This window comes from Chamaea fasciata, unplaced genomic scaffold (genome assembly GCF_029207755.1).
Source record: "Chamaea fasciata isolate MVZ Bird 193981 ecotype frontalis unplaced genomic scaffold, bChaFas1.0.hap1 SCAF_3, whole genome shotgun sequence".
In the NCBI taxonomy this organism is placed as follows: Eukaryota; Metazoa; Chordata; class Aves; order Passeriformes; family Sylviidae; genus Chamaea; species Chamaea fasciata.
In genome coordinates this window covers 37,885,140-37,911,971 of record NW_027094088.1, presented here as the reverse complement: position 1 = coordinate 37,911,971, position 26,832 = coordinate 37,885,140, and the positions used below count along the sequence as shown (strand labels likewise).

General features: G+C 36.7%; 1 protein-coding gene and 1 long non-coding RNA gene across 8 annotated transcripts in view; both read right to left on the bottom strand.

Moving 5' to 3' along the window:
- PACRG (parkin coregulated) overlaps positions 1 to 26,813 on the bottom strand; it is a 214,066-nt gene extending 187,253 nt beyond the window's left edge. For 4 of the 7 annotated variants that reach the window (XM_066178650.1, XM_066178656.1, XM_066178655.1 and 1 more), the window contains exons 1-2: positions 26,457 to 26,542; positions 26,053 to 26,235 (exon numbers count right to left, since the gene is read on the bottom strand). In XM_066178650.1, the coding sequence (XP_066034747.1) occupies positions 26,053 to 26,193 (141 nt within the window). In that variant the 5' untranslated portion in view covers positions 26,194 to 26,235; positions 26,457 to 26,542. The other 3 variants (XM_066178651.1, XM_066178652.1, XM_066178653.1) reach the window with 3 other exon arrangements.
- On the bottom strand, positions 1,148 to 22,791 carry LOC136286742 (uncharacterized). The gene is made up of 5 exons (XR_010719979.1): positions 22,774 to 22,791; positions 3,932 to 3,971; positions 3,614 to 3,654; positions 2,217 to 2,252; positions 1,148 to 1,273 (listed from the first exon to the last, which is right to left on the bottom strand). It is a non-coding gene; the product is annotated as an uncharacterized lncRNA (long non-coding RNA).
- Positions 26,814 to 26,832: the final 19 nt, after the last annotated feature.

Below are 26,832 nucleotides of genomic sequence, written 5' to 3'. Positions count from 1 at the left end.
TTGTAAGAGGCACCTAGTCAGAACAGAAGTTTCCTCTTTTTAAGGCAGTTATCCTCAAGATGCTATACAGGGAGCTTAGTCACTAAGTTGTGGATTCCATGTTCCTCCTTGGGGAATAAGAACCTAAAATTCAGGACTGCATTCCACACCCATTTATTGGGATTTGCAAAGCCTCTTAAAGATTAAATGCCTAATCAAACAGCTGGTACCAGGCTCAAGAGGCAATTGTAAAACCATAGGGGTTTTGAAAGAGAAATGTTATACAACCATCATCACAGGGTAAACCTGACTCAAGACCAGGGCTTCATTGTTGGAAAAATGCCAGTTATATTTCTCTTGAGACTGGATTGGGAAGAATAAATCCCAGTAACACATGATTACAATGACATTTTGTATGTGAAAATAAGTCATGTCATGCCACACCAAATTAACAGTAACTGTTTCAGTGATTTGTGTATTTTATGGCAGCTTACCAAATACAAAAATCTATAGAAATCAGCATTAATCTCTCATAGGTTTGCATGAATCTGTACCAGGTTTACCCCAGTTAAGCTAATCTCAGAACTTTAAAAACAGCAACTGCATTCAGGAAAAAATGCTCTATTTTCTTTATGCTTTTCTAGATCTACTAAACTTCATAATTATGTCCTGATTTACGATTTTTTCATTGACATAACATGCATCTCAATATAGGATATATAATTAGCCTTCAAGAAGCTTTCAAGAACAGATTTGTCTGAATGACTATTTGAAGAATTGCTGTAGTATAGCAAGTTGAAATTACATCTACAGAGTAACTGAAGTTTATTCTTTCTCATGGAGAGCTAAGTGAATAGCTACCTTGCGATATTAGAAGTAGCAAAATTCAGACTTAATGAATTTTTTTTCTGATTCAACACCTAAGCATGTTACATCAAAAGAAAAAGCCATTCAACAATCATTTAGCACCCTCAATATACCAAGTATTCATGAAAGTGAAAAATATTAAGGATGCTTGCAAGATTTATTTTGAATCTCTTAGAGACAGTGAAATATTAGAAAAACATTTTAAAAAGTAATAGTTATTCTTAATAAAGCAACAGTATAACCAAAGCACTGATTCAAAACCAGAGACAGTCATATGTCTCAAGCCTTGAGTTGTGTAGTTGTTATTGTGGGTGTTGTTAACTTTTGTAACCTTTTTAAATTAAACCAATACCATGTATTCAAATACGGAAATGTGTATGTTTGCCTTCTTCTTGGAAAATCAGGTATATGAACTTAACTTGCAGTCCTACAATAAAAATATGAAATAGAATTAAAAACTACAGAAACATAAATACATATTCAACTGATTTATGTTCCTTTATGACAGTAATTTATGTGGTTAACATCTTAATTTAAAGAAAATTAACATTTGTAGAACCCACACAATTTAATTTTGTAAATGAAGATTTCAACAACTGCTTTTTCTCACTCAAGCTGTAATATAAATATACATCAAAGTTTTTCATTTACAGAGAAACAACAGAAGAAAAAACTGTTGATTTTAACAGTAATTACTTATTGCTTCTTGATAGCTATAAAAAGAGTAAAGTATAAATCCATTCTCTGTGCGTTATTTATTGGTACAGCTTCAAAAAACAAATGCATTTGAAACAATTAAATATACTTTAGCCTTAACAAATTTGGTGAGAAATCTTAGAACTCTGTTTTAACCACAGAAAAAGTTTCAGCACCCTAGTTTTCCTGATTAGTTAGCCCTTTGGTATGTTACAGAGTCCTTTAAGGGCAAGTTTAAACACTTCCACAGTGGCAAGTTTGCTACATATAGCAAAACAACTTGTTCTAATTACAGGGAGAATTCCTAACTGTAGTTTCCTACTGTTTTGTATTCTCCTCCATAGTACCAAACACCACAATAATCTTTTAGCATTTCTTATGACCTTGCCTTGCTCACAGTTTCTTTGGCTCTCTCTCTGCCCCTTTAGTAACTAGGTTTAAAAAAAACCAAAACATTTTCTTGGAAAGAAGGAGTGAAAAACAAAAAAAGTAATTTGGAAGCATTTAAGAGAGCATAAGCAAGGAAGCATGTCATATTCTTTAAATATGTGATAAAGGAGTCCCTTTTGCAGACAGAGTAAGATGGAAGTCCAACTGAAGAGGCAGAAGGAAAATGCTACAGTATTAAAAACTGTCAGAAGGGCTTGAGTCATAAGAAAGGACAGGTAACTCACAGAAGCTTCTCTTCTCAGTTTTCCTCTTTAGACCTACTAAACAGGAACAGAACATGATCTCTGAACAGGATTAGCCAGGAGAATTTATAGCAAAAATAGCATGAACCACAAAGAATTAGACAAAATGAAAAAATTCTTTATGCTACGAAGAAGTCTGCAATCTTTGATGAAATGAACATGCAAATTTGATAACCATTATCATGTGATAATTATAAGTCTAATTTGCACACAGTAAAGGATGCAAATATAAGGGTAGTCATCACCATAATGAGTTTGAGTTACACTCCTTTCACATAAAAGGAATTCTATTATCTAAATTTTCTTCTGTTCATAACACTTAGCATATTAAAATTTTACAACTAGATATTCTTGTCCTCATTGCATGCACAAAGACAACAGTTGTAAAGATAGATATACACTATATTAAATATTATTGGTTCTGAACAGTATTTTCTGATCAATAAATTTTGGCATTCCTAAAGAATAATTTCCCCAAATAATCAAAATAAATGCATCTAACATAATACATATCTCTAAAATATTATTTTTCTAGATATTTGCTGATTAGATTTCATCATATTTGTCTAAATACAGTGATTAAGCAAAAGATTTTAATGTTGTAAAATGAAGCAGTAATCTAAACCCAGCAGATTCAATAGTGTGTATGCAACCTCATTTCTAACTCTTCCAAGTTTATCCTGAGGACTAAATAATAAAAGTTACTGTAACATTATTAAAAATTATAGCACACTATGAACATACAAACAAGCAGTAATTAAGATACCATTAGCAATGTAGAATCTGGAATTTCCTAATTTTGGTATGCTTTACAACTAACACAGTATTTGTTCCTATGTGCTCTTTTAAAGGAACAAGGAAACAGTTCCACCTTTGGGAAACATAACTCCTTCCAGTCTCTTTTTCTCCTCTAACTCTCATTATCTTTGTTGGAATATTAAGATACCTTCGTATCCATGCGGTACTTGTATCAGAGGCAGAGAAGGAGGAAAAAAAAAGAAGGGAAACTGCATGCCAGAAATAAATGACTGGACATGGGGTAACATTTACTGGAAGTAAGAACCAAGTCTTTTCTTCTGCAGACATTCTGCTGTTTTGTCAGGGATAGGATAAAGCAGAGTTCTGAAAACAGGACAGCCTGGGTTTGTTTGGATCCAGCCCCACCCTTCCCAATATGCAGCAGTTCAGAGAGCTCTTAAGCATTCACTTGGCTAAATGATCTGTCTGACTCCAAATTTTGATGCAGTATTATTCTGGTAGTTGGCCAGTTATTCTGCAAGTAAAAAAGGAAATCCCAAAATTCAAGTTTATATATCAGCCAAAGCTGAAGATAATTTCATGTTACAAAACACACACTATAGCCTATAGGGTTTACTTACACCAAATTAAAAAACTGCTGCAAACACTGTAAATGTGACAGCTTATTAAAAAAAAAAAAAAAAAAAAAAAAAAAAAAAAAAAAAAAAGTAAGATTCTATTTAAATGGTAAAAGTTATGCCATCTAAGTACTAGGGCTGCTAGCAGCACCCCTGTTAGCTACCAAGCTATGCTATGAAGGCTGTAGGGAGAGGGAATGCAAGAAATACTGCCATTATGAACTCTCACTTTCAAATACTGCCAACTGGGAAAATCAATATTTGGGCTACATTTTTATACTGATTCTATTCCAAAAGGTTAAGCTTATGAAAAATACTTACAAATGATCTCTGCAGATCCATAGAAAATAATTAGTTATGTCTGCATGATGAAAAATAATGACAAATTTGCTTTAATATTGCATATACATTTTCTCATTCATATTTATGAAAATGCTTTAGGTTGTTTTTTTTAAATTATGACATATCCAAATAGCATAAAAACAGAATTTGAAAAATGTATCAAAGTAACTTAACTGTGAATCACCTCTTTGTGAAAATACAAGAACACATTTATGTCTGTATCAAGTAACTGTGTAACTACATGTATATACAATTCAGTAATATATATTCATACATAATATTAAACATAACTAGACATGTTAAAAAACTGATAGACCTATGCTATGAACATCCTCCACAGTGAGCAGAAGGGTTATCACAGCACATACTAGAACACTCTCTACCAGCTTTCCCTGAGCTGACACTGAGATGAAACTGTCAGTAGCTCTGCAGTTTCTGGCACAGAAGTGTTCATCCAGCTTCCCTGTACTGAACTTAATGCCACAGCAGCACAAAGTTTTACATTCCTGCTCATGCTGAAGCCAGACACATACCATGTTTGCAGGCAAATCCTTATATCCCAAACAATTTTTAATTTATATCAAGATTTTTGATGATCTGGGTTCAAAGGGACACCTGTGATTGTACACAGCTCTTCTGGCTTCCACAAGGAAAATGAAGATGTTTGTTCATGGGCTTAGAAGTCTAGAATTCTGTGGGGCTGGGTGGATTCACTCCAAAGTACTGAACAATCTGGCAGAAGAGTTCACCAAACCACTCTCCATCATGTATCATCAGTTCTGGTTAACCCAGGGAGCCCATGACTGGAAGTTGGCCAGTGTAATGCCCATCTACAAGAAGGACTGGAAGCCTGTCAGCCTGACCTCAGTACCAGGGACGATTATGGAACATCCTGGGTTGCCTTCACATGGCACATACATGACAAACAAGGGATCACAGCACAGGTTTAGAAAAGGCAGGTCCTTCCTGACCTACCTGATAGCCTTTTATGACCACATGTCCTGACTACTGGTTGAGGTGGATGTTGTCTACCTGATCTTTAGTAAAGCCTTTGATAGTCTCCCATGGCATTCTCCTGGGAAAATGGGCAGCCCATGGCTTGGACAAGTGCACTGTTCACTGTATTAAAAACTGGCTAGATGGCCAGGTCCTGAGAGTGCTGGTCAATGGAGTAAAGTCCAGCTGGCCACTAAGTGGTGTTCCCCAGGGCTCAGTAATGGGGCCAGTTCTGTTTAACATGATTTGGATAAGGGGATTGAGTGTGCTCTCAGTAAGTCAACAGATGACACAAAGTTGGGTATGAGTGTTGGTCTGCTGGAATGTAGGAAGGCTCTGCAGAGGCATCTAGACAGGCTGAATCAATGAGCTGAGACCAATTGTACGCAGTTCAATAAGAAGTGCTGGGTCCTGCCATTGTGTCACAACAACCCCATGTAGTGCTACAGGCTGGGGGGTAGAGTGGCTTGAAAACTGCTTGGCAGAAAAGGACCTGGAAGTGCTGATTGACAGCTGGCAGGACGTGACCCAGTGTGTGCCACTGGGGCCAAGAACGCCAGTGGCATCCTGGCCTGTATCAGCAATGCTGTGGTCAGCAGGATGAGGGAAGTGATCTTACTTGGCATTGTACTCAATACTGGTGAGGCAGCACCTAAAGTCTTTTGGCCAGTTCTGGGCTCCTACTTCAAGAAAGATATTGAGATGCTGGAGCAACTCCAGAGAAGTGCAACGGGGCTGGTGAAAGGTGTAGAGTGTAAGTTAAGTCCTATGAGGAGCAGCTGAGGGAGCAGGGGGTGTTTACCCTGGAGAAAAGGAAGCTCGGGGGTGGTGACATTATCACTCTACTACCTGAAAGGAGGGTGTAGCCAGGTGGGAGCTGGCCTCTTCACCCAGCCTGTGACAGGATGAGAGGACATAGCTTTGCTAGGGGAGGGTCAGTTTGGACATTCAGAAATCATGAAGAATTTCTTCACTGAAAAGATGATCAGACATTGGAATGGCTGCAAAGGGAGGTGGTGAAGTTACCATCCCTGGAACTGTTCTAGAAACAACTGGATAAGGCACTTAGTGCTATGGTTGTGGTGACATGGTGGTAGTTGGTCAAAGGTTGGACTCAATAATCTTGGAGGTCTTTTCCAACCTTTATGATTCTATGATATCTGTAGCTCAATACAAACAAAGTGATCTTAGAAATTAACAATAAAGCATTCTGAGAAATATAAATAGCTTCGCATAAAATAACTAAATTAATGAAATTAGTTTAATTAAATAATGAACTTAATTCATTTATGAATTAACAAAGTACAGGAAAATATCAGGTTCAGTATACTTTCTTACTTTCTTTTTGCGTAAAATACCTGTTATGAAAAGCCTAACAAAGGTAAACTTTGATGGTACTCTACACCTGCCACCTTAATTCTAGAAAAGCACAATCAGTAATCAAGCAAATGTTACTATAAGAGCATTATAGTAAATACATTACTTATTCATAGGCTACACTGAGTATAATTAAATTATATATTCTGGTGAAAAGGAGACATTTTTATTTGATATGCTGATTTAAAAAAATACCAAAATAACCAAATAATTTTTAAAATTTGCAGAAAAGACCTCATTCCTTGACAAAATTTAGAGAAAACAGAAAGAGAAGCTGACATCTTAACATTTTTTCACACAATATTAAGCTTTTTCACCCTTATTAACATTTTAGCTTAGACACAACAGTGAGAGAAAGTTGTTTATGTATGATTACTGTTTGCTGAGTTAGGTTGGTGGCTCTATTTAGTTTTGAGCTACCACACAAGCCATCATTACAACTGACAGTATGGAATTATTATTAATAGACAAGCTAAAAACTGAACAAGCCAGCAAAATTAATTTTCTTTTTTATATCAAATTGGATTCTTTCCAACTACCTAGATAAATATGTTGGTAAAGTACAATGAATTTCAAGAACAAGTAAAATACTTCATTCAGTCAATCTACAATGCTTGAAAACCTTTGAATTTCCTTAAATATTTTCAGGTCTTTAGAGATAATTCTGATAAATTAACCTATAAAATAATGCGATGGATCCCTAGCTATATACCTGGTTAAAAGCAATGGTATTTTATCATAGAAACTGCAAAACACAGTTTTTAATCATTAATGTTTTACTGCCTGAGAGGTAAGTTTCAAATTCCATTAGAAATTTTAACATAACAATACATTAAAAAAAAAAAAAAAAACCTAGTGTTTTGGAGAAAAGTTAAAACTGAAAAATATCCACCATTGGCCTTTCCTTTTACTGTAAGTCTGTAAGATGTAATACACTAAAGACATTGCAGGGAAGTTGCTTGATGATTTCTTCTTTTTCTAAATATTAGTTCAAATTAAATTAAAATATTAAAACATTTTCCTCTAAATTCTGCCTGATTCAACCACATACACATTTATGTTGTGCAATGTGATCTGATTACCAGAGATAAAGTTCTCAGTATGAATCACACATTTTGAAAAACATTGTTCAGTATTTCATAAAGCTAACTCACACTGCCTGAATTTTGTACCAGAACAAACTGTCTTCAGGATGCCACTCATTATGGGGTAATAACTCGAAGAATTAGTAACACAATTTCTGCCGTGTAGCCCTAAGGATGCTTTGTTTAATTCACATTCACTGTAATTTGTTGCTCAATTATATCTCTGATCACTTGTAACTGCAGTCCTTTTGGTCAAAAGCAAGCCAAATTTCTACTCACACTGCAGACTGTCTGCCAACTACACCATGGAATATAGAGAGGTTCATTTTTACAACTGTGCACCATCACCACCCTACTATAACCACTGAAATAGCAATGAAAAAGTGCTAACATGATTACACAGTGACTAAGTGCTATGCAGAAGACTTTAGATTACCCTTTTGACCTCATCAAAAGAGATGATTAAAACAAGACTATAACAAAAAGTCAAACTGTTATGAGAGAAGAAAGTAAAGAAAGAGTAAATAAATCTTTACTAAGGCTAGTTACAGAATAAATACTGGTTACCAACCTTTTCAGCATGTTTTGTCTACTTATGTCCCTGACAAGTTTTATAAAACACTAATGAAACCATGTTCAAAAGGATGACAAAAAACCAAAAGGCTAACTTACAAAAGAACAGAAACAAAAGCCAAGATACACAATACTACTTGAAGCTTCAAAGGTTACATATAAAACTATAAGCTTACTTTCATTAAGAATAAACTAAATTTCTAGCACTATTTTGCTTCCATGGAGTTTAATAAAGTAGGTCTGGTTAACTTAATATTTAAAAACTGCATCTTCCAATTATGTTGTTGAAGTCATCCATCTAGCTATTCTCTAACCTACCAATACAACTGTGTATTCAGCCCACATTTATTCTAATCTCTATCAAATATAATTACAAAATTGTAGCTATGTAGAAGCTAGCCATATATATTTCTCCACATAGAAAACCTAGTCATTAACAAACTTCTTCCAATTTAGTCCTAGAGTTGTAAGTGAAAAAGAACTAGTATTCAAATGATACAAAACTCAGAAAACATTTAAAATACCGCACTGTAATATTTATTAGTGCCATTAAGATACTAAAACTTTACTTGCATTACATAACCAGAAATCTACATCATCTAGAAATGAATAGCAAGATCATGTGGCCCTGTTAACACAAATTACATTGCTGCTGCTTCTTGCATCACAAAACTGTAATTATTCATATTTTTAATTCAAATTTTATATAGTAAATATAGAAAGGTCTGCAGGCTATCAGAGAGAATGACAGACATGGAATACACTGTTTAAAGAGCTACAGTAGTGATTAAAAAATCAGATTTATAGTCTTTATATTCATCACATAAAAGATAAGATAAGCAATTAAACCCTTCAAGAAATGGTGGAGAAAAAAATTTAAAATTATGGACTGTAAAAATTATGTCACTTGATTGTCACCCTCAAGGAGCAGTGAATTGAGGTAGAAATGAGTTCACCCACTGACCTATGATCTCAATGAGATGGAGATATTCGTAAATGTGATGTGCAGCATCTAACACCACTCAGCAGTCTACATCACATTTCGAGGAAGGCATTCAGAAACGTCTTGACAGGAATTTCATGAAGTTCAGCAATAGTAAAAGCAAAATTCTGCACTGAAACAGTTCAGACCAGGCACTGACTGGCTAGAATGCAGATGTAGGAAAAGTCTTGGGGAATCTCTGTGAACAACTGGAACATTTCTGTGCCCTTGTGGCAAAGATGAGGTAACTACATTCTGGTAACTACATAAGAGTGTTGAGGGAATTCAACATTCTCCTTTATTTGATGTTTGGGAGACTGTATTTGAGAATAAGGTCAGACTACCCAGTACAAAAAGGACATTGATATATTGAAAGAAGGCTAGTGAAAGCCACCAGTATGAAGAGAGGACTGGAGCACATAACACATGAAGAAGGTGAAAGAAACTTTTCAGCCTTAAGAAGAGGAACCCGAACAGGAATCCCATTGCTGCCTTCAGTTACAAGCCTGAAAGCACAGTAGACATGAGTCAAGCTCTTTGCAGTGTTGCACAACAAAAAAAAGAAAAGGCAATGGTCACAAATTGCAATAAAGGAAATTCTGACTTGACTGTAGAAAAACCTTTTTTGACAATGAAGGTAGTCATTGGAAGGTTATTCAAGGATCATGTAGAATCTCCATCCTTTAAGACTACCAAAACCCCGCTGGACAAAGTCCTGAGCATTCCAATGTAATCTCACTGTAATCTGAATGCAAACCAGTTTTCAAACTAGATGAAAAATGAAGTGCAAATGCCCAGGCTGCAAAAATTCTCTTAGTCTGAATGTTCTTCCCAGCTTTTTATTTTTGGGAAAAGTGATCAAATAAATAATTAAAAAGTCCCAACTAAACAACATAATCTCCTACAGAATTTGACTTCTCTGCCAACAACCTAAATCAGGGCAGTCAGGCTTTCAAACTCCATAACAGCTTTCGGAGCGCATTAGTCTTGCTGGCAAACAATTTCCTCCCTGGCACAGCTCAGAGGAAGATATCCATGCTTACTTCATTAAACCTATCAGCAGTGCTTGACACTGAAGATCCCCATGTGCTGCTGACTTGCCTGGGAGACTGGCAGAAATGAGTCAGTCACCCTGAACTGGATAGGTCAACTCCTATCAGTCAGATTTCAAGACAATCCTGATGGGTGGTTTCTTTCCAGCCCTGAAAGCTTTTGTTTGTGTGATGCTACAAGGACTGGTTCTACCTCGTTTCGTTCAACACAAAACTTTATGAGAAGTCCTGAGACAGACTCCTTCAGTGGCAACAGAAGCAATCAGATTCCTTATTTTATTTCATTCCTGCAAACACAGATGGACTTGTGGAAAAAAAAAAGGACGCATTGTTAAAAAATGCCTGGAATGAACGAAAGAAAGGTGTGGTACAGTGTGAAAAAGACAAAAGACACTGAGGACCAAAAGCTGCTGTGAGGTTTGAGGTATGTCCCACTTGTGACTGTGCTAGAAAGGAACACTTTATCAGGAACACGGGTACACTCTCAATGCAAGACTGAGAAGATGGCCAAAACTAAGTCACTCAGGCCCTCCTGCTTCTTCAGTGAGCAACACTGCACAAACAGTGCCATCAGCCATCCATACACACACACTGCCACCATCTTTGTTATTCTGTTTTCCAGTTCAATCTGTAATGCAAACAACTGCAGCTAACAATGACATGACAGACTAAAAATATTCCTTCTCAAGATTTTTATATTATACTTCAGAAGTCTGGAGTTTAAAGGATAAGCGTATATATTATAGGACAACTAAATAGAAGTTCTGCTTAGGAGGATTATTTAAATATCAAAAAAACCCCTCACTTGTGAAGTGAAAATGGGAATTTTTTTTGTCTTTTTTACATTCCATTAAGGTTTATGCATACAAATTCTGAAAATATCGAAACTTCTCCTACTCAAGGCTTAAGAAAAAGCATTATTTTTTTTAGGTTAAAAAGTTAAACTTTTATAGCTGAATTCTTGTTGCAGCATGTGTAGAGTAAATCATACTGTTTTGAGAAAAAAACACTATACATACAGGGTTTATAGCTAAAAAAAATTATTGATAGCTGTTCCACCCTCTATACTCTTTACAGAGACAGCCCTCAGCTATCAGTTTCTTTGCAATTTTTGGTAGTTATAGAAAGCATCTCTAATCATTAAAAAGCAACATTTAACTGCAGATTGTGAATCTATTTAGAACAGTAAAAATAACAATCACATATTCTGAGACAATAAATTAAGGATCTAACACTTAAGTACCAGTCTATTAACTGAACATACAGATCACTAAATTGATTTTATAAAAAGGTAAAAACAAGCTTTATCAATATGTTAAGAATTATTATCCCATGATAGTATCCTACTTCTGTAATTTATGCCATTTTAATTCTAAAACAAAATTAGCCAATGATAATTTTCCATAAAATGACTATCCTTGGAAAAATTCCTTTTATTTCCCTTCCTAAAATAAAAATGGTGAATAAAACCTGGGAAATTAACAACATGGAAATAGCACTTCTTTGTCCTTCATTTACATAGTACCAAACCCACATTAATCTCACATTTTTACTCACAATAAACAAATTTAAAAAACATTTTATATTAGTGAGCATTGATAAAAATATTTCGGTATTTTTCTCACTTGGGAACACAGATATTCAGCTTATACAAAGCAATTGTTCCCTCTGTCTGCCTCTTATCTACCACTTGATTCTATTTTATTTATAAGAACTTATTGCCTCAAGGCCATTTTTCTTCAATATTACACAAATTTTTATATAAAATCTCTGATGTACATTACAATGCTTAGACTTACTGGTAACTTTGCAGCTAGAATCTTTGCAAACTAGAAGGGCTACCATTATTACTACCTTCCTCTGTTTTAACTATGCATCAGAAAATATTTAGTAAAATTTGAGAAACGTTTCTGAAATGCTATAGCTTTTCACTAAATTCATGTTTCTAGAGCATTAAAATCAGAAGGTTCAACAATAGGACCTAATACACAAAAATATACTTCTGGTTAACTTCAAAACTTAGTCACAGATTCTTGAACCTTTAGTCATATGAAAATACATCTAAAGGCTAAACATGGGAAGCAGTAAGGAAGTGAGAGGTTTCTTCTCTATCACTACATGAAAATAACTTCTACTTACTAGTGAAGTTCAAAAAGGATCTGCTTCAGATATTCTGATACTACAAGAAGCTCTCTGTCATCAGCTTCGTTGGTACCAGTCACTTCACTGGAAAGCCACCAGTCACTAATGTTCTTGTAGTTCCAACACTGAAGCCCAGGCTCTGAGAGAGACTGTTCATTTTCACAATGGAAGTATATAACTCAGTTACTAAGTTTTCACCTTCAAGAAATGGTTTCTGATTGAAAGGAACTCAGTCTTTTTCTTGATAGCCTGATTCAATTGTGATATTGCCATTTTATTTAGTTCCGTTGTAATCCCATCTATTTTCATGGTGAATGTATATGTGTACCATTTCTAAAATACCTTCATGAGGAAACAAGGCTCATACATCCATGCAGTGTGTACATTTGTCTGCCTTCGCTCCTAAAGATGTGCATTTGTTGGTCATTTTCAAGTGCATTTGAGGAAATGGCAGTTTCAAGCACAAACAGCTGCCCTTGTGTTTTTTGAAAATAATGGTGAACAGAGAAAGGCGATTGTCTTGGTTTAGATAGACAGGTATCTGCCAGGGAGGGTTGGAGTCTCTCTTAAAATGTAAGCCCCTCCCCCCCCTTTTCTAAATTATCATAAATTCGCAATTAAAAGGCCGTTAGGCAAAGATTTTGGGAATAGGTATAGCAGTTCTTTACTAGAGATATAAAAATACAGATGTTGTAGTACAGAAGAATAAGCAAACAAATAAACAAACAAGAAATCCTAGAAAACTGGAGTCAGAAATACAACTTGACACCCTGTTGGTCAGGGTGTTGGAAGCAGTACAAAGTAAACCCTCCTGGAGTGGCAGATGTGGTTCTGTTGGAGTAGAGATGGTCCCGTTGAAGAAAAAGGGTCCAGTAATGGTGAGATGGGTCCGGTCTTCCTCCAGGAATCTGGTGGAAAAAACTGGATACCTAGTGGGACTGTGGCTGCTTTTTATGTAGGTTAAGATGGTTTGGTTCCTCCTCCCTGTGTGGAGCAGCTTACAAAAGTGCAGTGTGTAATGTCATTGATGAGCTCTTAATGGTCTATTAGCAGAAGACATTCCCATGGAAGTAGTGAAACAATGAAGAGAGATAAGTAGCACTCCACCATCTGATAAGCGACACTGACCCATTTGGGCAAAGATAAGCAATTTTGCTCCACCCAGATGGACTAGAATAATATGCTCTTTACAAAACCCATGACAGCGATTCAAGCAAGAGGCTTTTTTGACATGTTACTAGACACCAAATAATTGTATTAAAAAGCAAAAGAAGTTTAATTTTTATACAAATAAACCAGAGAAAAACCCAAAAAACAAAACCAGACCATGTAGGATATCAGGCTTTGTTAGTTTGAATAATTGGCACCTATTGCAGTAGCTTATTTTCACTTTGTGGGTTTTTTTCCATAGAGTAGAATAATCTTCCTGCAAATTTTACATGGCTCTAGAGAGTCTTTTTGAAAACACAAGGACTGTGACAATATTTATGAAGATCTCCCTTAAAAACAAACCTTATTACCTTTCTTTGGAAAAAGATGATCCAAAATGATAATTTTGATCAGACAGTTTGTAACTTGCAAGAAAACAAGACACAATAATAGCTCCTTAATGGATAACTTGTGAACCACTCTGTCTCTTAGGGTGGGTCTTTGGGATCCTGAAGTAAAGTCAATATACATCTAAAGCTGTCAGACAGGGATCAAGAAAACAGGAAAACAGACTGGAAAATGGAAGTATAAAAAAACCTAAAAATATAGGCTAAAGGAAACAGTAAACAGAGGATTACAGAATCCCTTCATATAACAAAGCATAGTACATTAAGTGGAATGTTTTTTAAACGCCCACTAGGTAATAACCAACATTTACATTATAGCATTTCCTAGACACCTAATGAAAAGCTTTTGGCCCATTGAGTTACTCATGGTACAAACCCAAGCTCAGTTTGAACACCAGCCCCCAACTTCAGGGTAAATTCAAAGAGCCTAAATTAGGCTTTAAACTCAGGCTCCTTCAATGTTGGCGAAGAGAGTGAGACACTTCAGCACGTTTAGGTGCCGGAAGACATGCTGAATACACAACTCTGAATATAGGGTTGCATGTGAATTTCCATTCCTCCTTGGAGTTCAGACACTTGACTCAAGATTATAAAAGTGATATATCAGACTACTGAAAATGCAGACCCTGAAATTATTTTCTGAAGACTGAAACTTGCTTTTAGGAAGGTCCCCCTAAATAATACTGCCTTCATTTGCATATTTATTTAGGAGTTAGAATACAAGCTCAAGAGGTGATGATTTTGTTAATTTCTGTGTTAAGAACACAGTGAAGGTTGCAAAAGAACAACTGACACAAGGGAGTCTACCTCCAGCCCACTGGGAAGAGCATTCAGTTAGGAGTCAGCTGATTTGCATTCAGTCTAAGTATGAACTCTAAACTGTGACTTCAAGTAGAAAAAGGTCATATGCATCTCTCAGCTAAAGGGGCTCTCACAGGAACTGTTTCGGCAATCAGAACAAACATTTTGCTCAGAAATGCTTAGCCTTGTCATTGGCTAAGCATTTGTGCCAAACACCCTTAGGCAAGGTTTTTTTTTTTTCTATTGATCTTAGAAGAGATTAACTTAAAACTAATAAAACTGAAGAATATTTAATGTTATAAAAGAACAAGAGCTCAAAGTGTTTCATTTGCCAGAAGCAAAAGAATAAATAGGATAAATAAGGAGAATAATCACCTAAATCGTACCAAACAGTGACCTGATAAAGAACAACTTAACGAATATCAAGTCAGGGGAAGAAATCTAGAGCTAACTGATTTGATAATGGCAATTTTTAATTACCTCTGCAAATATATTTTAATATCCCCACCCAATATACACTTTGTTGTTACTGTCTAATGGAACATAGTACAATATAGGCAGAAATGTTCTATTGTTGGTAAAGGATCATTTATTTTCTCACTAAAGCTGAAAAATATTTCAATTCTATCTGATGTCAGGGAAAAGGAAAAATGACAATCCAAACAAAACCAAATGTGTTAAAACCCAGTAATCTCTTCAATAAAATTTACACCTAAAGGCCTGAACATTGTATACTATTGACAGGCACAGCATTGTCAATGGTTGGCACTCAGTTAACATTCTGTTATAAAGATTACTTTGTCAGATAACAGCAGTCAGAAAAGTTTGTGAAATCACCTGCAATCTTAAATTCATAACTCATTGATTTCTTATTGATACACAGGAACTTACTTTACTTTTTATAATTAAAGTGATGGATGTTACACCATTTTAGTGCACTATCTATGAATTCTTCATACTAGATGAAGAACTGGATGACCAAAAGCCTTCAGAAGCTATCAAATAAAATATTAAAACTTGATTGTTGTCCTGAATCATAGTGTTGTAATACATCTTGAATATGTCCAAAGGCATACTAGAAGCTCATAAAATAATCATGACTTAAACAGATTTTAAGTAGAAGGCAGAAGCATGCTAAAATGTTACTTCTGTGGATTTTTAAGGATAGTATCTCTCTGTAAGTAGTTGTCTCACTCTAAAATATTTGGCTCAGTGAACTGTGACTAATTTGTGATAAATTCATATAGGTATGAACCAAAACTTCTAACAGGATTGCACTGGTCAAGTTAAACTTGGCATAATTTAGAGATAAGATTTAGATTCTGATATCACTATTACCTTTGGGTTGTATTACTTTCTGAAAAAACCCAAGGTATCTCCTAGCTCAACCTGATGTTACACATTATATACAGAAATCCCTTTCTGAATTTGACAGACTTCTTTACACAGGAGATCAAATCAAGTTGTAGTAATTGTCCCTCTGACGTTTAACTATTAATATAAAACCTGATGAATTAAATGGACACACAAATGAAAAGGGCATGAGATAGTAAAACACTGCATAAAAACATAAAAAAAATCAGCTAAGACACATACCTCCCATGAAAAATATTTCCCAGTCATGTCTTACAAAACAGCAATTTAAAATCATAATTAGCTCATTTCTTTGAGGGTTTGGGGTTTTTTCAGTAAAAATTACTGTACAGGGTATTCTAATAAGGTCTGGGTGTAAGCTTTATATTCTCTAGAAGTTTTCTTACCATGTGGAACTGCCCTCCCCCTAAACACCCAGCTGATGAACATCACTGCAAGGGAAATCCACTGATATAAAAAAAGACACCATCTGGAATAGAAGTAAATAAGGCCAGAAAAAAGGTGAGCACAAACAGCAGATAAGAGTGCAGGAAGAGAGAGATGAATAGACCTTCTTTGGGAAGTAAGAATGTAAGTTTTCAGCTTCTATGAAAAAATAAAAAAGACTTATCAAATTCTGGCTACAACGTCAGTAAAAGTATGCATGCACCTTTGCCTAAACAGCTTTAGCCAAGAAGATACCCAATACAAAACAATAATGTGACATTAAAACATCATCGATAGGACAGTAAAATAATCTGGGGAAAAATCTATTTTTTCTAAAGATTTAAATGTCGATCACCAGTATTTTCTAATAAGTATATAATTATTAGCCTTGAAACAGAAAACGTGGATCATTGGATATGTCCCCTAATTCTATGGACCAAGACTTATAAGGAAAAAAAACTAAATCCAAAGTTTCCAGATTTTTTAGAACACCTCTTAAATACTGTTTTAAAAAGGGGTCTGTGACGGCTGCTCTCAGTAGAGCATCCATAGGGGCACACATCAGCCTCAAATGCATGATCTTGCACAATCCCAGTCTTGCACAGTTCCTTGCACCCTAACTCTTTAACCAGGATGTTCTTTGCCCACAAGGTCTGGCACACTCACTCCCTTGCAGAAATTCTTCTTCCATAGGGCTTTCCTCACTCACTTCCTTAAGTGAAAAAAAAATTTAAAAATTCAGAAAATAATGTTTAATTCCATATCATGGGCTTAATAATGCAGCTGTCATTAAGACAAACCTTACATGGAAATAACAGAAAAGAAATCCTATCCAACAATTACTGAAAGAATGAAAAATCTGCTAAATTCAGAAGACCTAATACCCACAGACATTTTCAAGAATACCTAGTAAGTCCAAACAACTTATGAAGAAGTAGTTCTTTCATATTATAATGAGATGCAGAGCAAGACAAAAATTATTAGAAATGCCCATGTGATGACGGAAAAACCAATGGATGTCTTAAGCGCATAAGACAGCCAAAAAAACACTGAAGTCCCTCTGATCTGGATCTAGGTCAGTTTTTGTGCAGAATACTATGCATTGCCTACCAACTACACAAAGCATATTCCCATTAATATGCTTCTGACCAATAAAATAGGCCTCAAACATAACTTTCAAGATGTATTCTTCCTCCAACTAGTTGTAACACAGGATATTAGCAGTATGCCATGCTTGCTTCAAGAGTTTTCATTGCACAGATATTTGTATGATGTATTTTATGTTTTAACTTTGTCACGTTGTGCAGAATTTTTGTACTTATTGCAGTATAAACTTGTTTAAAAAGTCTTTCATTACACAAAAAAAATCAAAACAACCAACAACCAAACAAAGCTAGTCTGGATCATAGTCAAGCTAATGAAATACCTCCATTATGAAGCTGAAAACAAATGAGCATTTACTCTTGTGTATGACATCTTGCTACCTAGATCTTGACATCATCCCTTACAGAAAGATGGGTAAAGATAAACTTCTTAAAAAGAAAAATCTTACATTAAAAGAGACTATTACAAGTGTATGAAAAGCTAAATTATATGTTTATCATCCTATTATAATTAAGGCAGGCTTTATTATCACATCAGAATACTGTTTTTTTTCAGGCAAGAGACCCAGAAATTTCACAAAAAGTCTGACTAGAATTACATTGCTCTCAGGAGCAATTCCTTTATTTGCAGGCATCCCCTCACCTTACACTCATCAAAGTCCAAAATTTGCAAGTACAAGAAACATTATATGTGTAATGTATCTACAGAATCTGAGTGCAACTATTAAACAGGAGATTCTGTAATTCAGCCTTCTGCACATCATGACCCCATACAGGAATTTATAATTTTATCTTATCTGACATGTATTTCATCTAAGAAAGGATGTCATCAGAGTGCAGTAAGTTTTCCAGCAAAAATTGTTTACCCATGCTACAAAAACGAAAAGCTATGCCAAACTGCTTATATGGATGTCAAATATATGAAAGAATCGAGTACTGCTAAGAGGAACCAGTCAGTCTTTCCCAGTACTTTTTCTATGTCACTGTCCAGAAATGTTATCAATGTACCAATAGTATTGTTTGCCACAATTTTTTTTTGACTTCACAGTAATTGTCATTTCAAAATGGTTAGGAAAACTTCATGGAAAAAAATGAAACCTCTGTGACCCCTTAAAAGTCTTACCAGGTAATTTCAGTTTAAAAAGTCTAAAATAGACCAAGCATATATATTACCTGAAGTATCAGTTATGAAAAGAAGGAAAAAATTCATTTCCATGGTAGAGACTCCAGCACACTCTGCCTGTAAAGTTTGGGAACACAGCCATAGGAAAAATCATACGGTATAAGTGATCACCCAGGTCCCTGCTTTAGAGAGTCACATTCAGTTCCTTTTCTGTTTCCCCACTCCTTTTCCTAGTGCACATGCCACTGAGCTACATCTCCTGTCTCCTTCACCCACTTAAAGCCTCCAGTGTTATTTAAGTTTTAGCAGTGACAAGAGGAGACTGTGAGACAAGGGACAACATCCAGATGCTGACAGCTACAGACATGGCCAGCTGCTCCAATTCCTTGAAGCATTCATTGCATACTTGGCAGCAGCACTCCCTGCACACTTGCAGCAGACCACAAAAGAAGAGTCAGGCTGCAGAACTCGTCTAATAAGCATGTGCTGCTGCTACCCAAGCAGTGATGCAGGCTTACTCAACTGTATTCAGAAAGCCAACCTAAGGTTTATGATGTAGTTCACTATTATAACTGGAACAATATGGTGGTATATAGTTTCTCTGAGGGTCAGAAGGGAGGTGTTTATATTACCCCCTCCACACCTTCAGAAAAGCAGCAGAATATATTAAAGAAAAAAAAACCTTCAAACACCTTTTTTCTTGTCCAAATAGAGAGTAAATTAGTCATTGCTGATTTGTCTGACCTTAGCAGCAGCAAAGCCATGGAGTGACCACAAAAAAACCATAATATGGAAGATGTAGAATTATGGGAAAATTCAGGTTGAAAATTTACCCCAAGAAGTCTCCAATTTAATCTCTTTCTCCAAGCATGGTTATCTCAGAACAGATTGCTCAGAGCTTTTATCCATTTGGGTCTTGAAAATCTCCAAGAAGACCGCACAGCACTGGGAAACCTGATGCAGTCCTTGACTATCCTCATTGTGAAAACCTTTTCACCATCATGAACACCTCATTTCAACACACATCTTGTCCTCCCATCACTAAAGAGAACAGACAGGCTTTTTCTTCCTGACAGCCTTCCCACAGCTATTGGGTCTCTGGGTCTGTTAAGAGCATCCTGGCAGCTTACTCTTTTCCAGGCTGAAACACATTTCCTCTCAGCCTCTCTTCCTGCAACATGAGCTCCAGAACCCTGCCTTGATGGCTCTTCACTGAACTCACTTCAGGCAGCATCCTAGAGCATTCCCAGTCAACTAACAGGGAGAAGATTAAAACAAAGGCTGAAGCCTACACAGAGTACAGGATTTATATTGAATGAAATTGAAAATGCCAAGTTAAAAAAAAAAAATATGTACATCAGTGTCCATTTCTTTGGAAACTGTTCTGGAGACCTAGTACTGAGAAAGGTCTATGGTAGATGAATTCTAAATCATCTCTTTCACGTTTTTTCAATTGGTTGACTCCAGAGGCATAATCAGCTGCATGTAGGAAATGCTGAGTTTAGATAATTCCCTACACACCAAGTTGACAGCTTAAAATCACTTTCAGAGATCATAATTATTAATTATAGTTTAATAATTTGTTCCAAATCCCTACATTGGCAGTAAAAAAAAAATCAAAACTGAAAAATGCTGTCTTCATTCAGAGAAACAACAGATGAAGATATTCATATACTCAGAGCACTGCAGGATTTTAGCTTGTATGAAATCTGTAAACAGTTTGCAAAGTTTAAAATAGCTTAATTCCTATGCAAGAATTGACAGAATTTGACAGCTATCTCTGTAATCACTTCTAGTTAGAATATTTCATTCATTAGTTCATAAATAAGTTATTAGTAGAGGAGTTTTGAAAAAGCACTGCCATAATGTTTTAAAATCAATTTACTTTTACCTTCTCTAAGTGTGAAACTTTAAACTTCCCAAGGTCTTTTTCTATGTAAAATATCAGGAATCAAATGCAGTCATTTAAGACAAGAATTGCTAATCAAAGCACAAAACAGCATCTAGCTGATAATTTACTTACCAACTATTTTAAGTCATATGTCTGAATTAGAAGAGAAGATTTACTGGAGATTCAAATGTGTAACAGATTTTCATAAATGAAGCAGCATGATTTCTTCATGTTTATGGTAAGAAACTGATTTTTCATCCTCGCTGCAGGTATGAACAATACCAACCTCTCACCACATTCACAGAAATAAAGTGCTGACTTCAAAGTATTTTAAAGTAAGAGCAGCATGATTAAGTCATCTAGATTATAGCTGGAAAACATAATATGAAATGGAAGCTTTTTGAGGAAATTATGGTCTTAAGCATTAGTACTTTTTCTGTATATTCTGCTTTTACATTATACTATCAAAGAGGTCATCACAGTAAATACCAGCATGGAATTGGAAAGGAATCTAACTTTATGAGTGGAAATAAAAACCTCCTTGTGTTGAAGCCTTGCATGTTTGAACTTAATGCAACCAAAGTGCCTCATCAATCCAGGAGGATGGCTATGTACTGGCACAATGGAGGAGGTACAAACAGGCAACAGACACAGGCAGGGCTGCAGCAGTAACAACTTTTGTGAGCTTACACTGTTATCAAAGTGTATGTCAAGTCTATTAAAACTCTATTAAACAACAACAACAAAAAAAAAAAAAAGGTTGAGCTGTGTTTAATCTAGGTTTAACCAAGGCCCCTATCCAGTTCACTGCAAAGCAATACAAAAGTTCATATTGCACGAAGAATAAGTGTCCAGGGATGAAAACACCACCTTCTTTCAATTGTGGTGCAAGTTTATGCTGCTGTAAATACTCATGAAATTACCCTGCTAGAACTCAGTATCATAACTGGTTTTAAATGAATTAAGATTGCAATGTTGCCAAGAGGGTACATTCCCACACACACAGCTTGTACTGACATTCTCCTGCTTCCCTTCTCATTGCATATATTAACTTAAGAGCTGTTACAGCCGATCCAACTTACTCTATATTTGCAAGAAAAAAAAGAAAAAACAATGTCAGTGTAAAAGAAGAGATGGAAGCACACAGTCAGGACAGGGAGCAGGGCAAACGAGATTAACCTTGTTAAAGCAGAAGCTTTGCTTGCCTCAATCCTACAGACAGCAGTTCACCACTGTGAGCTTTAACAGGCTGGAGTATCAGTTCTCTGAGCAGCCAACATGGTACAAATGAGGACACAACAATGGGCAGAGGCCAGAGAGACACAACAAAGCCGGAGAGAGAAAGAAGATAGAATTTCCTTTCAGAGCACTGACAGTTTAAACTGTCTCACAGTGTTCACTGAAACATGCTCGTAGATTGCACACAATTGCAATTACTGAACTGGAGAAGTTCCTCCAAGACAGATATGCTACTTCTCAACATACATTTATCAAAACACTTCTTTAACTTGACACCTATTTACCACAAAACACGCTGCTTTTTCCAATAAATTAGCTGTTATAATCAAAAGATACAACTTCTTTCTTGTATTCTTTCCTATAGCCTAAAAATCAAATCAGAAACATTGACTGCTACAAGGTAAATAACAAAAGTAGCCTTGGTTATGCAGTATGGATAAATATAAATATAATACTAACTCAGAAATGCAAGAACATAAACAAATCACATTATGGTTAAAATGAAAATTTTTCTGTGCATTATTATCAAATGGTAAAGGGTGAGAAAACCCTTCACAACACACATTACTGAAAATGGATTAAAAGAAATATTTAAAGTACAAAGACTGAGAACTCATGCCAATACATACAGACTGCAGACTCCCAAATGCAGAAAGAAAAATGAAAATCCAGAGCTGCAACACAAATAACCATTTTTCTGCTTAAGAGCAATTACACTTTTTTTAGGAGATGAAAGTTGTGTCCTACACATAGCTAAGACTCTCTAAGGTTGAGAAACCTTGGTTTTAGAAATCCAGAAACAATTTTTAGCATCTCTTCCTGTCACAGCAGCCCTCTCTTTAGAGGGTAGAAACGAGGTGAGACACAGACTGTTTGTTTATCACACCATGAAAAGGGTCCTGGTATATGCCTCTTTACAGATCAGCCATCCTGACTCCAACTATACACTGACTCTGGCTGCAGCAAGCTCCTACTAGAGGTTTCCCTTGCAGCCTCAGACTGCTAGTTATTTCCTGCTAAACTATGACTGCAGGCTTTTACCCAGCTAGACTATGGCTGCAGGTTCTAACAAGAAGGTTCTACCTGAAGACCCAGACTGACCTCACAGTACTGATTCTCTCTCCCCAAGATCCTTCTTCTTCATGATTCCTCCTCACTACTTAACCTCCTCCCTTTTATCACATTTATCTTTATTGGATGTAGCTGTGACTCATCAGGGGCAAGGCTGTGCTGGGTAATTAACACAGCTGTTACTTATCATGTCGATACCTGTATTGCCTTCTCCTACACCTTCCTTTCTAAGGCCATCTAGTAAATCTTCTCATTCTCTCCCTGTGGCCTGTTCCTGGAGGCAGTTTCTGACCAATGCCATGAAACACATGAATATAATAGTAATCTTTTAAAAGTTGGGAAGTAGACAGGAATTACCTTTCTACTGCCGCCTTTAAGTCCTAAAATGAATCCTGTCCTTGAAAAAGCGCTTTTATCACTGGTGCATTTCAGACAAGTGGGCACTAACACTTTATTCTCTCACGTACAGTTGCAGAAAGTAGGAAAATATCATCTAGAGAGGAACAGAAGTGAACAGAGATATCTCCCTGCCATTCACATTCAGACACTTCTATACTTGCTAGTCTATATATTAATTTTAATTGTATTCCTAATTCTACATGCAATACCTCTGAAGTAAGAGCACATAACATTCTTAATTCCACTGGAGGACAAAATAATTAAAATGTAAATGCAGTTTGTTAGTATAGAAGACCTTTATTGAACCTTGCTTTTAATTTAAACAGCTATATAAATTTATTTTTTTTGGAATAACTTAAACACTTTATTCCATTCAGGACCGTTTTTAGGTGAATATTTAAGCATTGTATTTCACTAAGCAAGTTTTTGATTTAGCAAGAGCTGAGAAAAGTCTTAAATATTGTAACTACTTAATTTCTGCACTTACTACTGACTATGAAAGCAGACTTTATTCAGGAACATTCAAGAGAAACAGCTCAGTAAAACACTCTTTGCCCAAGTAAAAGAATCCTGGAACATTAACTACAGTATTTACAGTCATATATGCATAATGGTAATCTGTTAAGACTCTACACTAAGAATTTAAGACTAAGTACATGCTTGCACCAAAGGCTATAAATCAACACCTCACTGTTTGACCTGGAGATGCCAAACATGTTAAACCCTATGTCTTATCATGCTGTTAACATAAAGAGTTACCACGTCTTAACTAGATATTCCTGCTGTGCTTTCAATGCTCCAGTCAACTCCTAAGCCTTCCATGAGAACTTCATCAATGATGTCAACCTCTGACAAGTGAGTACTTAATAAATCTAAAGCTCCATTTAAAAAGTAGTTGGAAGAGAGAAAAGGAACTCCCACTTCTGCACTGTGTGGCAGTGAGATATTCCTTACTCTATCCTGATTTTTCTGAACACCAACTGGAAATTATTCTGGTGGCAGCAGTTGGAGCTTTTGCAAAACACAGCCCTGGCACTTGGAGTCTCCCGAGACCACTAAGAGTTTCAGAGCTTCCAACCCGGTTATGAGTAGAATGTGTGCAGCAGGTCAGAACACTGTAAACATGAGCTCTGACAGGGCTGAGAGGGCAGGCAAGGGGGCAGATGAGCAGGGCAGAAATGAAACAGGTTGCCTAGAGAGATCAGGCAAATCCCTGATGTTGAGGGTTTCACAGTTTAGCCAGGAAAACCCATCACTGACCTGATCTGAGTGCTGGTGACAGGCCCACTTCAAGAGGGAAGTTGGGTTAGATGATTTCCAGATGTCCATGCCAAAGAAAGTAATTTCTGTTATTCTGGGAGTAGCTGCAAAGGCAGCAGATTTACCTGTATGCAGTTGCTTAATGAAAGTATCACCTGATTTAATGTTCTGTTCATGTTTAGGAAGCAAGAAATGCAGCCATAAAAGTTACTATTCTATAAATATTTAAAAGGAAACCTAAATTCTGATTAAACTCATAGTTAGTTATGTTCACAAGTCACAGCTCCTTTTTTAAAATTAAATATGTATTTCACAAACTTCACTGAAACTGCTGAGTCTTCTAGACAAAATCGTCTTTTATATATCTAAGTGTAAACAACCATGTGCTAATGTCCATTACTTGAATTTTTTCTAGAGAACAGGAAATATATTTTAAAAATTAATCCTAAAGGTTGCTGAAGTATTATAGTCTATTTCACGCATCTCTAGAATAAAAACAAGCAAACCAAACAATCTTTAAAACAAGGGAATTTTTGGTCATGTTCACCTTGTGTTTTTCCAGGTAAGGTGAAATATGTTTTAGTTTTACTAATTCAGAGAAAGTTTTTCAGGTACAGAACTTTTACTCTATTTAAAATTTCTTTAAAGATGTGCTTGTTTGGATTTTTAAGAGGATGTTCTTGAGGATGTCTTCAATATCAGTGAAATTGCTCCAGGAAGACCACTTCAGCAAAACAAAGAAATAATGTATTTCATAACAGCTGTCAGAAGAATCTATAGATTAAAAAAACAAACAAACAAAAACATTGAGGACTCAAGCCTTTGCTAACACCTTGAACTGTGTCTAAATTAAGAATACAATTCATTTCAGGCAGAGATGTATGGTAGTATTACCTCATCCACTTACATGTTGAATATTTGTACTCTATACCAGTTGAAGCTTTTTATCTTCTAAATTCTGATAAAGGTAGACAAATAAAAGAGTATAAAGAGATTTGAAGGGCCTTTATACTATTATTTTAACTTTCCAGCCTCCAAGTTGATTAGAAATTGTGACTGTAGCTTGTTGGATCAATTTCTCTGTCTTTGAACTACAAGTCGGAGAGCTAATGTTTGTTTGTTAAGTATTTTCCTAGATGGTGTGGAAGCTTTTCATTATTTTCCAAGCTTGTTTTAAAAATTTATTAATTTTTTTTCCAGATCTCTGCCATCCTATGTGACATTCACATCAATTTTATACACTATGCCAGTGTATGAAAACTTTTGACAAATACTGCACTACCACTTGACAGCATTTTGCTTAGTGGGAGGCAGTAAGCCTCACAGACAATTCCATAGGCTGGCAGTTTAACAGGATGTGCACTGCCAATACAAAACCATCCAAAAAAAAAAAAAAAAAAAAAAAAAAAAAAAAAAAAAAAAAAAGTGGCACCAAAGCAAAGCACTTGGTGAAAGCATCACGACTTCCACAGACATGGTTACCTTGTGGCAATACCTCTGCTAAGTCTGAGGTTAATTCCAGTAACCTCGAGATAATGTATTAGCAACTTATACACCTTCCTGGCATGTTTTATCCACAGCTCTAACTTGCTATGCTTCTTGGACAAGTTGAGTTAATTAGCATCACTTCCAAGCTAGCAGCAAACCTACCACGCTGTTTTTCATCATGGCTCTAATACTGAATCCCTCGCAGGCCTGTTGCTTGTCCTGCTGCTTGTCCTTCTCCCGCTGCCGGGGCCGCCTGTCACCTGGGGGTCTTGAGGGGCCCGGGCTCCCCTCCTCTATTACCATCTCCCCACCGGCGCACGCGACGGACCAGATGCAAATTACGGACTGGAAAAAAGAAGTGAACATCAGCGTCCCGTGCCCAGCGAGTTAGTGCAGGCAGCAGGTCCAATTCCGCTCCCTCCACAACCAGCGACAGCCCCACGCCCCCGTCCCGCGCCTTCCCTGCCCCTCACAAGCCCCCTTTGCCTGCTCCTCGCCCCCAGTCCCCTTTTGCATCACCCCAGCTCGTCAACCCCGCTCCGCCGCGTCCAGCCCTTCATCACCACCTGACGTCCTTGTTCCTCGGGGGATCCTCACCCCCGCCCGCTGTCCCCCCGCCGGGCCCGGCCCTGCGTGTCCCCTTCGGGCTCCGTTGGGCACCTGCCGCAACGCGCGGTGTCCCGGCCACGCCACCGTCGCCAGGCAACGCGTCAACAACCTGCCGGGGAAGCGGGAGGGGAATCACAGAGAGCCCCGCCGGCAGCGCCCAGCCCCGCGCAGCTGTACCTACGCCCGGTGCACCATACAAAGAGGCGGTGGACAGCAATTAACGAGAGAGATATTAGCGGGGGGTGATATGTGAGGCGATGACGTATGGAGAGCGTGGGCGGGTGTGAACTGGCCAAGAACTACGCTACCCAGAGAACCCAGCGTGCGCCTCCA